At 38.5% G+C, this 15,625-nt stretch overlaps 1 protein-coding gene across 2 annotated transcripts; it reads left to right on the top strand.

The window, feature by feature from the left end:
- The first annotated feature begins 538 nt into the window (after positions 1-538).
- On the top strand, positions 539-13,510 carry acot11b (acyl-CoA thioesterase 11b). Of its 2 annotated transcripts, XM_030132831.1 has the most exons (16): positions 545-734; positions 1,900-2,082; positions 2,198-2,267; positions 3,217-3,277; positions 3,362-3,463; positions 4,211-4,346; positions 4,454-4,607; positions 4,715-4,834; positions 5,510-5,648; positions 7,054-7,109; positions 8,344-8,410; positions 8,498-8,581; positions 9,475-9,608; positions 12,018-12,149; positions 12,386-12,512; positions 12,648-13,510. In XM_030132831.1, exons 1-16 carry the CDS (start codon positions 698-700, stop codon positions 12,843-12,845), a joined length of 1,800 nt encoding a protein of 599 aa, XP_029988691.1. In that variant the 5' UTR covers positions 545-697; the 3' UTR covers positions 12,846-13,510. The 2 variants fall into 2 exon arrangements, with proteins under 2 accessions (XP_029988692.1, XP_029988691.1); XM_030132832.1 differs by lacking the exon at positions 12,386-12,512 and having other exon boundaries at positions 539-734.
- The last annotated feature ends 2,115 nt before the right edge of the window (positions 13,511-15,625 follow it).

Raw genomic sequence — 15,625 nt, forward strand, 5'->3', positions numbered from 1 at the left:
GCCTGACATTTAGTGGTATGATCAAAAAAGGAAGTAATGAATAACTAATTATCTGTAATATAATGAACATTTATAATATTTATAAACAAGTTTCTTCATACACCCATATGCGTAGTTCACAGTGCTTCGCATGACTAAAAGTAAAATAAAAACAAGAGCCCAATAAATAAAATATCACATGTAAATACTGAAATATAATTGCAATTGTGCATAAAAGTATAATAAGATACACTTTAAGGAATTATTAAATGACTGGAGGAAATACAGAATTATACAGCAATAAGCAATACATCATTAACTCATGAAATGTTCTGTTCTCTATAACAGTGCAAATTCATCATTTTACCAACACAATACCATTAAATCAATTCTCAGAAAAAGACGCATCAATAAAATAAAATAAAATAAAATATGTTCAGGAATGTGTTCGACTGTGTCTAGGATTTGTGTTTTAAAGGACCCACGCATGAAGTGAATTTCCACCTTAAAAAGTGTGTCCGTAGCAAGGGTCGGTGTGTCTCCACCTCTCTCTCCCTCCAGCGGTGAACGGCTGAAGCACAAAGCCGTGGTGTGTGTGTTTGTGTGTGTTTTGCTGTGTTGTGTTGAGCAGAGGAATGGGTGACGGACCCGGAGCCGCTCTTTCTCAGCAGACTTGAATGTTCTGTTGCCGACATTCATCGGGACTCGCGTGGGCTTCATGTCGGTTTCACCTCCAGCTCTAACTTTCCTACCGGGTAAGCACTTTTATGCAACGTCAAATGCGTGTTTACTCCAGACGGGATAAATAACTGGCCTAATAAATGCCGTCAGTCCGCCTGATTTTTCTAACTCTCCTACAAAGTTGCGGCTGGAGTTCATGGTGCGTGTGTGTGGAATGTCTGAGTCCATGTAAAGGTCACTACACCTGTCACCCATAACAGGACAGACAGGTGACCAGTAAATGACCAGAGGCCATGTGTCTCCCTGAGGGGCAGAAGTTATGGTCAAACACTTGTATCCACACAGATAGTTTCTATGAATATCCCGTGAAGCTGCCTGTCTTAAAATACTTTGAAAAGTGTGTCAGTCTGAACAAAAGTGCCTTACAACCAGAATACTGTGCGCAGTCACATAACATCTACATGTTTCTATAAATACGTGCTTGAGCTTTTTGCAGAATTATTGAGCAATTCCTTTACTACAACCAGATTATTTAAAGCGTCTTATATGAGAGCATTGGCCCACACTGACTGTGCAGATTTGCTATGTAAATAAATAAGACTGTATATTTTATGTTTTCAGAATCGTAATTTCATGAATCATAATTTTAAATAATTTAAAAAATCATTATGTACCAGCCTTACTTAAATGACAGCAACTAATGATTATTTTCACTGTCATTGATCAGTTTTTCAGTCCATAAACTGAATAAAATTACGAGATTTCCAAAAAACAGCATAACATCCTCAGATGGCTTGTTTAGTCTACATCCTGAAAAGAAACCGGGAACCGTAAGAAACCAAAAAATATTCATATTTAACAGGCTGGAATCTGAGAATTTTCAACTCAAATTGATTTTCATCTATCAAAAAATCATTCAGTGTAGTCCCGTCTTGCTCTATGAATCACTGTTAGATACAGTAAACTTACAAACCTGTTCCAGGACCTGGTTATATGCTTCTGGACTCTTTTGCAACTATAATATGTAAAATTTTACTAAATGTCACCTTTTTACAGCATCAGAAGACAACTTCAGTTTCAAAGTGTCCAGTTCCAGACAGATGAAGTCTTAAGATTAACCTGAATCATAAATAATACTTTTACCGCGCATTTGTTCTTACATTGACATTGAAAATTCAAGGTGGAAGGTGACTTCTTTCTGCTGGTGCATTTTCCTGCATTCTTTCTTGTTTTTGTTAGTCACAATGTCAGACTGGAAAGATCCGGACAATGTGCCAGACCCGCAGATTAACGGGGAATCATACCGCAACCCCACTGAAGTGAAGATGAGTCAAATCGTGCTGCCCTGCCATGCAAACCACTGTGGGGAGCTGAGTGTTGGACAGCTGCTCAAGTGGATGGACTCCACCGCCTGCCTATCTGGTACACAGGAATCACAGCAGAACAGCTGTAATTTAAGCATTTAGAGTTTGTTCTTACATGACAGGGAGTGTAGAACCAGTGGGTACATTTTGATAATGGATTTCTTGTCTGCCAGCTGAAAGACATGCAGGTTGTTCCTGTATCACTGCTTCTGTGGATGACATCCATTTTGAACACACCATAGGGTAAGGTGTTACCTGTAGTCGTTGCTTGTTTTTACATATTTCATGCCATTCCCAAGGAACTAAAAGTTTGTCAAAGGTATGTACAAAGAAAAGTGGACATAGTTTATGAGGAAAAATCTGTATCTTATACATACATGGGTACTCAAAGTGGGTGTGTTTGGGATAAAAAGCCTCTATATTGATAGGAAGACCCTTTCTTGGGTGGGTGGGTAGTTTAACCAGTGTTCTAATTTTATTGATAGATGTCTAGTGATGTGATATGTTTGGAAAAAGCTAATTTAAAAAAATGCATCATTAACCCATAAAGACCCAAACAACCACTGGTGACCAAAATCATCTACCAGTATAAAATGTTTAATAACTTCTGATCTATTAAACCTCTCAATCCATGTAAATAATGGGTGTAAAATACAGTTTGTCATCTTGTCATAGTCATCAGATATGACCCATTGTGACATTCAGAAGCTTCGTAGTGAATGTGGAAACACCGTCATCTTCTACAACATTGATTCACCAGTAAAACCCATGGAGTTGGATCAGTGAAAGTGCATGGAGACACTTGGTTTATGTTCAGCAAATAATATATTTTGCTGAAAAAGTCAAGTTTTCTTAATTTTTCTCTGTTTCTGATATCATGGCAATTACCTTTAATCTCAACTTTTATGAACATCTACATAATCACTAAATGAAATATGGGAAAATACCAAATTTTTATTGAAGAAATGCAAAGTACAGAGGATAATATTATGATAAATGGTGATAAATCACTTAAGAAAGGTTAAACAGAAAGAAAAATTCATTTGGGAAATACTGCAAAAGTAGCACTGGGTCTTTATGGGTTACAAAACAGAAAAGTTTAGTATCTACAGTATGTAATGGTTGGGAGATCGTGTTGCTGCTTCTGCTGCTGCTGTGTGTTGATAGTAAAAACAAGTATCTGTTAATGCAGGGTGGGAAAGGTTGTCAACATCATTGCAAAGGTCAACAGAGCCTTCACGTCAAGTATGGAGGTTAGTTGACATATTTTTGTTGGTTAATGTGGATCTTTGAGTTATTTAAGACATAAACAGTTGCGATTTTGGTGCATTGTTTAGGTGGGAATATTAGTGACCTGTGAAGACCTGTACACAGACAAGCAGTGGAAGGTTTGCCATGCCTTCGCCACCTTTGTCGCCAGGCGAACCGAAGCTGGAAAGGTAAAAGGCTGGACTTGACATAGACACAGACAGTGTTGTGCAAGTTACTTTCAAAACTATAATACATTACAGATTACATGTTACTGTTATTTAAAAGGAGTTCCTTACCTTACAATGTCTCACAATTGTAATGTGTTACATGACTCTTGTAATGCTTTGGAGTTACATACAGACACTTGTCATAAATGGTGCATGCGCAGTAGTTTTTTCAACATTTGACATGTTCAAACAGGGGGCATGGCACTGAGGATGCTGGTAGATGAATCCGCAATTGATAAAGAATTCTAACTAGTCATAGAAATGTTAGCTTATCTTGTAACTGCTGGTCACAGGGACCATGCTAACTAGCTTCTGTAAAGCAGGGTTAGGGTTAGTAATGAGCATACGTCCATGTGGACAATGGACTGTCTTCTGCCGTCTTCACCCACTGGCTGAACTCCAACAGGAAATGGAACTTTTCTGCTGCTGATTGCTTAAGGTCTCATGGTTTTGCTGTTTTGTTTTTTTCAATTGAGCAATTAAATTATAGGTGAAAGGTGTGTTGTAACGCAAGCGCCATTGAATATGTACCGAGTAAAATATTATTGAAAGTTGATTAGTAATGCCTTACACTACTGTGCTACAGCAAAAAGTAATCTATTACTGTAATGCTTTACTTTTGTAACGCGTTACTCCCAACACTGGACACAGAGATGTTTAACTGCAGCCTTTTCAACATCAGCTGTGTGTGTGTGTTTATGTTTACAGGTACAGCTGAAGCAGGTGATGCCACACACACAAATGGAGCAGATGGAGTACAGCCTGGCAGCAGAGCGGAGGAGGATGAGGCTCATCCACGCTGAGATCATTACAGACCTACTGAGCAGCAGCACCGCTCAACTGGGTACAAAGTGTAGACAGAAGGCTTTGTACGAACAAAGCAACCGGGCAGGCGTTTGCACCACTTAAAACCTGATTGATTAAAGCTGCTTGTTGTTGTTTTCTCACTAGGAGAATGCCAGGAGTATGAGGACGCTGTGCCAGCTGAGAGGACGCGGGTGGAGAGCGTAGAGCTGGTTCTGCCTCCTCACGCCAACCACCAAGTCAGCACCTTCGGGGGCCAGATCATGGCTTGGATGGAGAATGTGGCCACAATTGCAGCATGGTGTTCACCTACTGACTTTTTACTTTAAAAAAAATGTTTTTCAAGATTTATGTTTGTGCTTGTTGTTTTTTTTAGTAACCACCCTCCTCTTGTATTTCTTGATGCAGCCGCTTGTGTAACGCTCACCCAACCCTGAGGACCATAGATATGTTCCATTTTCGTGGCCCGTCACACATTGGTGACCGATTGGTACTAAAAGCCATTGTTAATAATGCCTTCAAGCACAGGTGAGTCTTCATTGCACTGGCGTTGGTTTAATGATATGTAGCAGCAGTGAGTGTAGTATGTAGTGGTTTTTAATTGGTGGTTTTTAACCTGTTTTAACCAGGTTTTAATCCTTGGGTTTTTCCTAAACTGTGTGTGGTTGCTGTTTTTGTTTTGCATCTGACATTTGTTTTTGATGTGTTTACTGCTGGCTGTACAATAATTTGCCCCTAGGAGATAATAAAGTACCTTGAACCTTGATTTTTTTAAATTAAAAGCTAAGGGATGTAGGAAAATCAATATATTTGAGCATCATGATATTAAGATGTATGGTGTTTTATTGGCTTTCCAAAACTCTGTCAGTTTTTAATGAATAATTCACATGCAGTATTTGTGGGAAACGGGTTTATTTTGTATTATATTGAAACCCCCAAAATCAAATATGCATATCTGACAGTTATAATTCCTGTAAATAATACTTTTTTTTACTCAGATATTATGTCTAGGGTGGCATGGTTCTTAACACTATGACATATTCACAAGTAGATAAAAACAACCCTATTCAAAATCATATAATGAATGAAACACCAGAAACTAATAATTCATGTTAACATTATGACTCTGTGTTGGCAGTGTGCAGTACCATGTCTGAGAGCATGCATGTGTTTTTGTGAACCCACTTGTGTGTTATTTTCTAGCATGGAGGTGGGAGTGTGTGCAGAGGCCTACCAGGGAGGTGAACCTCTGCGTCACATAAATAGTGCCTTTATGACCTTTGAGGTTCTGGACAGTGACAGGAAACCACGAACGCTGCCGCGAATACGACCTGAGCCTGTGGTGAGTTTTCTGTTGCTGCGATTAATATATGGAACAAGTGGTGCCAGGCACAACAAACCCCGCCCCTCGCATGTATTATAGCTTATTTTGGCATCGATCCAGCTGATGTCATCATGTCTATGTGTGAGCTGATGTCAGCATAGACATAGACAACATAGACAAATTTCGGCCATTATAAGTAAACTACCGCATCGACCTGTACAAATCCACCTGTTCTAGAAGCAGTAGCGTTGATAAAAGTGGGGAGCTGAGCTAGGTTTACTGGTGTAATACACAGATTAGGTAAAAAATATAATGGCTCTCATTTTGTTTTGTGATGAAATGAAAAGTAACAGATAACAATGCATTCATAGTTACCTTATATATTTGTTCAAAGGGCTTTACATCATTACTGTATGACTTCCTCACATTCACATGACTTGATGACTTGACTAAGCTTGCTGATGTAACACACAGATTAGACAAAATTTAGTGGTGTAACACAGATTAGACTAAATTTAATGGTGTAACACACAGATTAGGAAGAAACAGAATGGCCCTCATTGTGTTTTGTATTGACATGGATGTGGACCAGAGACTTTTACACAGGACTGAACATGACAGTTTTTTGCAACTCACCCCCATCCTGTGTGTGGATCCGAACTCTGGTCTGTCTGTCACCTTGTTATGGTGTCGGGGTGGGGGGTGGGGGGGTGGCGTTAACAGGCAGGGTCTGATCGGGGACTAGCGGAATGGAACCAGGCCACAGTAAGAACCAGACTGACCTTGTTAGTGTGTGATCACAGCCGTACCCAGTTCTCCCGTTGTGTCCTGGTGTTTACATTGATCTGGATCCACCCCCCCACTCCCCCATTAGCAGCTGTGAATGGACTCATCCGCAGGCCGCCTGTAAACCCATTGTAACTGTAAAAACTAATAACTCCAAAAGTATTGGTCGTATCAATATGCAGTTTTGGCCTGTCTGATCCTTGAGCCAAAATACATAAGTACTCCAAAAGGCACAGCTAGATCTGTCCAGTTTATCAGTTATAAAGATGATACACATACACGTACACATGCATGCACACACACAGAGGTCACTTGGCTTTTATAATATAGATGGGAAATTTTTTTTTAAACTTTGACCTACTTTTCCCAAAATGTAATCACATCTATTCTGGGTCACTGGCAATCTCTAAACCCAATTTGGTGTGAATTCAACCAATAGTTTTGCTGCAAAAGTGTTAACAAACAAAGAAACAAACCAAACCAAAAACAATACCCCTTGCCTTCTCTTTGGGGGGCGGGGTAATTAATATTGAATCAAATTAATATGGAATTGTTTGTAAGCAAAAAAAATATCCCTCATTCACAATTGGCATTCTCAGGTGAAGACTTGTGGTTTTATTTTCCCCGTGTCCTCCAGGATGGAAAGAGACGTTATCAAGAAGCCGTCGCCAGGAAGAAGATTCGACTTGACAGGTTAGTGTCTCCTAAGGTCAGATTTTATATTTTTATGGAGGCTGACTGATTCCTTCAGAGCCTGGCACTAGTTTATTGCAGACAATAATACCATATACTGTATGTGTGCTGTCAGCAAGTCCACTTACTGTCTGTCTCCCAAAGGATTTTACCTGAACAAAGGCAGATATATTTCTGTTGAAACAGAGAAATGGAATAGAATCATGTGTTTCCATTCAGCTAGTTTAAAGTCCTAGTTTCACTTTGCACATAAAAATTAGAGTGGGTAATTGTGAGAAAAACTCTAAATACCACAAAAATGTGGAATGGAAAAGTTGATGTATTGATAAAAGGTAAATGTGAATGAGTGTGATGGAAACAGATTCAGCAGTTATGTGTGAGGACCAAAACACAGGCTGTAACATTCACTGAATTAATAAAAGAAACAAAGAAAAATGTCATATTAGATGGAAAACTGAAAAAAAGCCCCTATGTATGAGGTGCTGTAGACAGACATGTCAGACAAAAGGCTTTAAAAAAACATGGAACCGTTTGGAACAATATTATATGATCCAGACCAGTGTTTCAGTTTGGCTTGGGGGAGAAAGGCTAAAACCAGCTTCATCTTTATGATAAAACCCCTCACACACCATCAACCCACACTGTCTAAGTTTGACCATGATGATGATGAAGTCCCAGCCTTTAATATTCACATAGTGGATGGAAAGACGCATTAATTAGCATTTTCTGTGGCACAATTTTTCATAAAAGTTGTGATACATTTGGATTGAAACTGGTCTATTGAAGAGACTGTGTTTATTACGTATGCATCTCTATCTGTGACTCATACTAATGTAGTTATAGATTATAAACTAATAAAGAAAATCAGACCCATCAGAAAAGTGGCTGAATGCAACAGTGATGTGAAACAGTAGAGAATGCTAAATAGTGTGATCATTGCGTCGTATTTTTACTGTTGAGCCTGGAAAGTCTTTGTTTACAACCCTCTGCAGCTGCACATGACTTGGCAGAGCAGCATATCGGAGCTGAGCAGACTTTGGTGCAGAGTCTGCAACACATAATACTTTCATTGTTCAACTGTAAAATGCGCTGCCTCCAGGATAATCTTCCTTCAAATACTTGATAGTCAAACGTGAGCGTTAAGGTCAGGATTTAAAGTCTACACACTAGTCAAGCTGTTCCTTTTTACTGTGACTTTCTTTCACTACTTTTCACCTTCCTATTCATTTTAAAGGAAATACATAATGTCCTGCAAGCAAACTCAGGTGCCCCTGTCAGTACCGTGGGATCAAAGTAACCAGGTACTTCTGATCCCTTTTGGCAGACTGAAGAAACATATTGCTTCTGTGCTCAACTTATGAGCTCAGTCAGTGTTGTTTGTTCCCCAGATGTACCTGAGCTACAACAATGTATCAGCACTGAAACTAATGGATGCTAGAAACAACTGGGTATTAACCTCTGAGAAAAATAAGGTCAGTGATGTTTGTAGAGGTGATGCATTATTCTTGAGCTCATTCATTTCATGCATTTGGTTTTATTTTAACCCATAAAGACCAAGTGCTGCTTCTGTGGTAGTTCTCAAATGAATTTTTCTCTGTATTTAACCTTTTTTAAGTGATTTGTCACCATTTAATATAATATTATCCTCAGTATTTTGCATGTTTCACTGTAAATCATGTATTTTTCTATATTTAATTTCTCATATTTAATTTAGATGTTCACGAAAACTCAAAAACTGAAAGGCTGTTATATCAAAATAGAGAAAACTGAAGAAAAACGAATTTTTTCAACAAAATATATCAATAACTGAACATAAACCCAGTGTCTCCATCCACTGTCATTGATCCAACTCCGTGGGTTTTACTGGTGAATCAATGTTGTAGAAGATGACGTTTCTACGTTCCCTACGGAGCCTCTGAACGTCCAAATGGGTCATATCTGATGATGGTGAAAAGATGACAAACTGCATTCTACACCAATTATTTCCATGTATTGATAGAATTAGTGGATCAACAAATATTAAACATTGTACATCAGTTTGGTCACCAGTGGATGTTTGGGTCTTGAAGTTGAAAAAGCACACTCAGCGCTTGCTTCAAGTATAATATTAAATAATGCAGATTAAGACAGAAAATGATGCCCAAAGCTGATTCTCTAAACTTGCTTTTTCTTGCTTTTTTAGGGACATTCTTTAAAGTTTAGGACAAAACTTTGTTGTTGTAAAACTGTATAATTACCACATTTAGAAGCACTCATGCACCCACCAATTAATATGCCACTTCTGGTCATACTGGAACTGTAAATGCCTGAAATAAATGGGCTTATAGACACTGAACCGACCTCCTCTATGTGGATGTTTTCCCAGGTCAGACTGTACACATCAGAGGAAAACCAGATGCTGTGTTTTAAGGTGGAGATGCATGTCAGCGTCCCAGCTGAGCAGACGTTTCACCTGCTGTCAGATCTGAGGAGGAGGAAGGAGTGGGACCAGCACTATGAGTATGGCATATCACACCAACAGAGAGTAACAGCAGCAGAAAACCATTACATTCCACTGTGTAGTGTTGTACATTTATGCCTCAGTGGCCAGAAGTGTTGTGTTTTCAGGTTGTTTGTTCATGTGACCAATTCTCATGATATCCCCAGAAGAACTTGGTAGATTTTCTTCAAATTCCTTCCTCACATTCCTTCAGGTTCAAAGTGGTTGATTTTGGTGGCCTAAGGTCAAGGCTGTTCTGAATGCACAAGGCCGCATTCATACTTAAAGGTTTAGTGCAGGAGTGTCAAACATACGGCCTGAGGGCCAAAACTGGATCACCAAAGCGTCCATTACAGCCCGTGGAATGAATTTGCAAAGGGCAAAAATAACACTGAAGATATTAAACGTCAGAATAATAACCCACAAATGATGACAACTTCAAATTTTCTTCTTGGTTTAATGTTAAAACAAGTGGTGCCAGGCACAATAAACCCTGCTCCTCGCAAATATTGTAACTTATTTTGGCATCGATCCAGCTGATGTCATCATGTCTAAGCGTGTGCTGATGTCAGCATATCAACTGCCTCTATATATGTACCAAGTTTGAAGTAAATTGAAACAAATTGATGTTTTTATAGGCATTTGAAATTGTTCCCATTATAAGTAAAAGGGAGAAGAAAAAACATTTAAAACATTCATAAAAAAAAATTTAAATTTGGCCTTCTTTTCCCAAAACATAATCACATCTATTCTGGATCACTGGCAATCTATAAACTCAGTTTGGCATGAATTCAACCAATAGTTTTGCTGTTGCAGACATGTGAAATTTCGCTCATTATAAGTAAACGGGAAAAAAAAGATGAAAAAAATTCATTAAAAATGTGAACTTTGACCTACTGTTCCCAAAATGTAATCAGATCTATTCTGGGTCACTGGCAATCTATAAACCACATTTGGTATGAATTCAACCAACAGTTTTGCTGCTAGAGTGTTAACACACAAAGAAACAAATGAACAAACCAAACCAAAAACAATACCCCCTGCCTCCCCTTTGGGGGGTGGGGTAAAAAAGTAAAATGACATGATGAAAATGTTTATATTTACCACCTATCCTTTCACAATGAACTATGAATAATCTGCACAAATATGAACAACCTTAAATAAGTGCAATTTTAGCAATATTATACCTGTTACTAAATATTTTGTGTATTTGTAGATCCTCTGTAAGTTGTGTTAAGGATCGGCTCTCTCACTCTCTCTCTTGCGTGGCACGAGAGAGAGTGAGAGAAAAAGAGAGAGACACGTCTCTCAGGAGTCGGTCCTGGTCTAATGGTGATGTGCCACTGATGGAACCGGGCATGGGGGGCAGGCCCATAAAGTGGAGGGGCCGTAGTCTCAAATTATTATTATGTTTTTCTTCCGTCACTCCAGAAATGTTGATGTGGTCAGATCAGATTCATTCTCTGCGTTCCCTTTGGTTGTGCCCATGCCTCCTCCTTGCCACAACTACTGCAGCCAGTTTTGCACAAAGTTAAAACCTGCCTTTCAGACGCGCTAAATATAGATGCAAAATCAGCCACTGCAATCAGTTTCAGGTTTGATAAATCATATTGCACGCACTAAATAAAAATTTGCATTTACTCCTCCCAATAATTTTGCGTGTTCTGGCAGAAACACCCATATTGCATATTCATCAGGGCAAACACGCTGAATGGGTTGTGTGAGCTATTTTGCGCATTTGAGAGGCGCAAACCTCGGTGCGCCCTGTTAGTAGATAAACTTCAGCGTGTTTTTGCGTGCGCAGTCAAGTTTGCGCACGTTTTTACACACACAAACCTTTAGCAAATCAGGCCCTATGTGTGTTTCCATAAATGGGAATTTCTAAATTTCAAAATGGAAAATGTTTATGGAAAGAGCAATATGTACAATCATAAATGATGAATTTTGCAAAAAAGTTATCTTTTTTTCACAAAAGAGTTCATGCACATAGACGAAATGGGAATGAATTCTGATAGAGAAAATGTAACTAACATCATTGATTTGGTGACTTATCAGAGAATATTCTGGTTAAATGTCAAACATGTCTGGTACAACAGATGATGTGGACTGAAAACATTTCCAGCTCCACTGCTTTCCATGCGAGTCAGTTCAGGTCTGAGACCAGTTCACATTGGAATCTGATATTGGGCACTAAACTCAGATGTGACCCATAAATGTAACTCTGGCTGGCAGTGTAAATGTTGCTGTGGACAGACATGGATGTAAAATGCAGTTTGACTGTGAGTCTGTAATTGTCATTTCTTTGTGTACTACATGGAACAACTGCCTCTGCTGTTTGTCACCACCACCGATCTCGCAGACTGCATATCGTTAAGAAACTGCATTAGTGTTGAATGATGAACTTGCTCATTGATTTGTTACCACTGCAGGGAGTGTGAGTTGATCAACCAGGCAGATGAAGAGGATACTCTTTATCGTGTGACTACGCCGTCTGCCAGTAAATGGGGCAAAGGCATGGAGTTTATCTTACTGGCATCTAGGAGGAAGCCATGTGATGCCAGGTGTGTTATACTACATACTGGAAACAAAACACATAACATTTCACATTTTGTTTGTTGCTGCTTTGCATTCCAGTACTTGTATTTTCTTCATCTTGACAAGGAACCTTAATGTTTCTTGACTTCTTGATGTTCCACCTTTGAATATCTTCTTTTTTTTATCCAGAGTTATCACTCTTCTGCCTCCTACTTGCTCTTTCATAAAGTCTCATGATGCTGTCCTCTTTTGTCCCTCTCAGGGACCCATATCTGATCGCTCTTCGCTCTGTCACTTTACCCACTCACCCTCCCACTGAGGATTACACCAGGGGAGAGGTGCTCTGTGCCGGCTTCACGATCTGGGAAGAGTCCAGTTCTGTCACCAAGGTTGGACAAATGAAAGGGACATGGCACATACTCTCACTGTCATTTCGCTCACACACTACAAGCCTCACCTGCAAAGCAAATAAAGTGGACCGAGCATCACCTCCTGTGTTTTTTTTTTTGTTTTTTTTTTTTCAGATCACCTACTACAACCAGGCCACACCAGGAGTCCTGCCCTATATCTCCACAGACATTGCCGGCCTCTCATCCAGCTTTTACAGTGCCTTTTCTGCTTGTAGCCACTTCCTGGAAGCCAACAAAGACAGCCTGGTTGCTCTGCCGCTTTCCACTCTGCAACTGGACAGTACTACCACAGCCTCCACACAAGAGGAGTAGGTGGAGGAATTAGTAGGAATGCACTTTCTCCTTAATATCTCTTCTAGGGAAGAGCTGCTCTGAGATTATAATATTTTTACTTTTTAGATTTTATTTTATACTGTGTCCATTCAGAAAATGAAAAAACATTCTCTTGTAAATTGTACACTACAGTGCATAGATTTATTAGTGATTATTAGTGACTTTTTTTTATTGTCAACAAGAGGTATGAAGCAATAGTGAACCAGTCTAAAGCTTTTTAGGCTGTATTGCAACCAATATGCCACGCATAAACATCTGTGCAATACTAATTTATGCATCACCGAGTCATGTTTTGGTACGTAGTTTAACAGGATGTAATGATCTTGACAGAGTCCTGTTTTTTGTTAAAGCCAAGGCCAGTCTTTACAAGGTAAAAATGAGCTGCTGCAAAGTAGCCCATGCTGTTTAAATCAGTCTATTACTGTAGGAAGATAATGACAAAATATATTTTCTACCTCCTTTTAAAACAAATTACAATATAGACGAGACAAGATGTATATTTAAGTGTATGTTGATGCTGTTTTATGTTGACACTGTGATGTGTAGTTGTAGAAGTTTTAGATTATAATATATGAAGATGTAACACTAACTGCTAAGCTGTCTGTGATTTAACTGAAACAATAAACAACACAATAGACCCCCTCTGCCTCACATTCTTACCATTCCTCAAGCATTTTTTCATGTGAAAAAACAAACACAGCTTGCAGTTGCACTCCGCTATATATTGTGATTTTTTTGTAGTGTTGTAACAGGTGCAGGCCCATAGAGGGGTAGTATAATGAAGTCTTGAGAGAAACAGTCCGCTCTAAGCCCTTTCTGGCTGCCTCTGAGTCTCTTGGAGTCGGTAGCTCTGCTCGCTTTCCAGGTATTGTGTTTGTTCCATGGTCATCCTGTTGAGCTTACACTACTTCCTGGGAGGCCAAAATGGAAAGCAAGGACATAAGCTGAAGTGTCTGCAGCGAAGAACATAAATGATGCACAGTCCAACATGAGATCTCACGTAAAAAACAATAATAATAATGGCATAGTAGCTATCTGTCATCTCTTAAAATCATGTGGAAAATCTGTCCAAAGCTTCCTTGGATTGGGTGTCTTGTGTGTTTTTTGGCCCACAGTTTCACGCTCACTGCCAGTTCCCACTGCTCTGCTGGTCACTGAACAGCGTCTGATGTGTGCTATTCTTGTTAAGGCTTCAGTCAGTGTGAGACAAGCTGCTTCCCCCTTAGGGCCTTCATCAGTGCCCACTCTCTCAATCCGTCCACCTCCTTCAGTCTCTAGTACAAAATACAACATGCCAGTGCAGTGGCCATGCTGCACCTGCCCGTCCCCACTGGCTCGTAGCACTTTCAGAGCGGCCGCCTCCATCTGCGTGTGCGCTTTTGCCTGCTGTCACGCTGCCACGCTGCCAATGTCTGCCATATTCCATGGCTGTTCTGGCTTTAGAGATGGTTTACCAACTTATTTTTTACCCCTTGTCTTGAAAGAACTGGTGGCACACTAATTAATTTAGCATTTTGTTAATATTCACATTTGTCACCAATAATCAGAAGTTTGATTCAGAATCAGAATTTTTTTATTAATCTGGGGGAAATTGTTGGTTGTTACAGTCGCTCCATTTAAGTATAATTAAAGTAGCAGGAAAGAAATGATCAATACAACAAAAAGAAAAACTAAAACTTATAATGCTCTAAATATACAAACACACACACACACATATATAGTGTATTATATACTGTATATAACCAAATATACATATTAAAACACTCTATTAAGATACAAAATTAGAACAGCAATTTGTACAATATGTACTGCACAATATATTATCAATTAAATTAACAATATAGTTGTGTGTAATATAATTATGACGTTATAATAATTTTGAGGTTATATATTTGTCAAATATTCAACCACGAGGACAGCAATATATTAAAACTAACACGTTGACCTGTGGGGAACCAAGGGTTCTAGATCCTCTCATACAGTTCATTCCTTTACTTTCTTTACTTTATTGATAAATTCCACTGGCATTTTGACTTTAATAACCTCTCAGCTGACATGTCTGTTTCTACACATGAAATTTGACACCAGTTGTTTGTGCCAGGTTGTAATGAGCATACATGATTATTTCTCAATCTCTTTTTTAAGATACAACAAGACAGAAAATATGTGCACAGTGTCAAAAATACACCCAAGATAAATGCAACATTTCTGTAATGAAATAGACTAAATATGAAGTTGAATATACATATTTAAACCATGTATTCATTAAACTTTAAATAATATCAGTAGAAAAAGGCAGGTGAAATGACATTGATTTGATTTTAATGTAAGAGTGAGAAAATTAGATTTATTTGACTCATTTTAATGTGATGATTTCAGCCATTTTCAGTTTCCACTTCATTATGTTTCTTATAAATTAACATTTCACACTTTAACTAAATGTATAACAACATCATATTCTGATTATTAAAAAGTTCTTACTAAATGTAACTAGATTTTATCATAGTTTTTCTAGATCTGACATCTATATATTCAAGTACCAATCTACTGTAATTTGTTGTGAGCTGTTTACTAAACATTAATACATTTTTGAATGTAAGTTTGAATCTACTTGTTTTGTAAGGTTAAAATGGTTATATTGAATATTCAGGCTGCACAGCACATATAATATATATGTGTATCTTGATGAAACAGCTTTAAATCTACTCAATAATGATACATGTTACTTGTTGTGATTTACAGAGTACAGTTAAAAGTCA

Source organism: Sphaeramia orbicularis, chromosome 4, assembly GCF_902148855.1.
Source record: "Sphaeramia orbicularis chromosome 4, fSphaOr1.1, whole genome shotgun sequence".
Classification (NCBI taxonomy): domain Eukaryota; kingdom Metazoa; phylum Chordata; class Actinopteri; order Kurtiformes; family Apogonidae; genus Sphaeramia; species Sphaeramia orbicularis.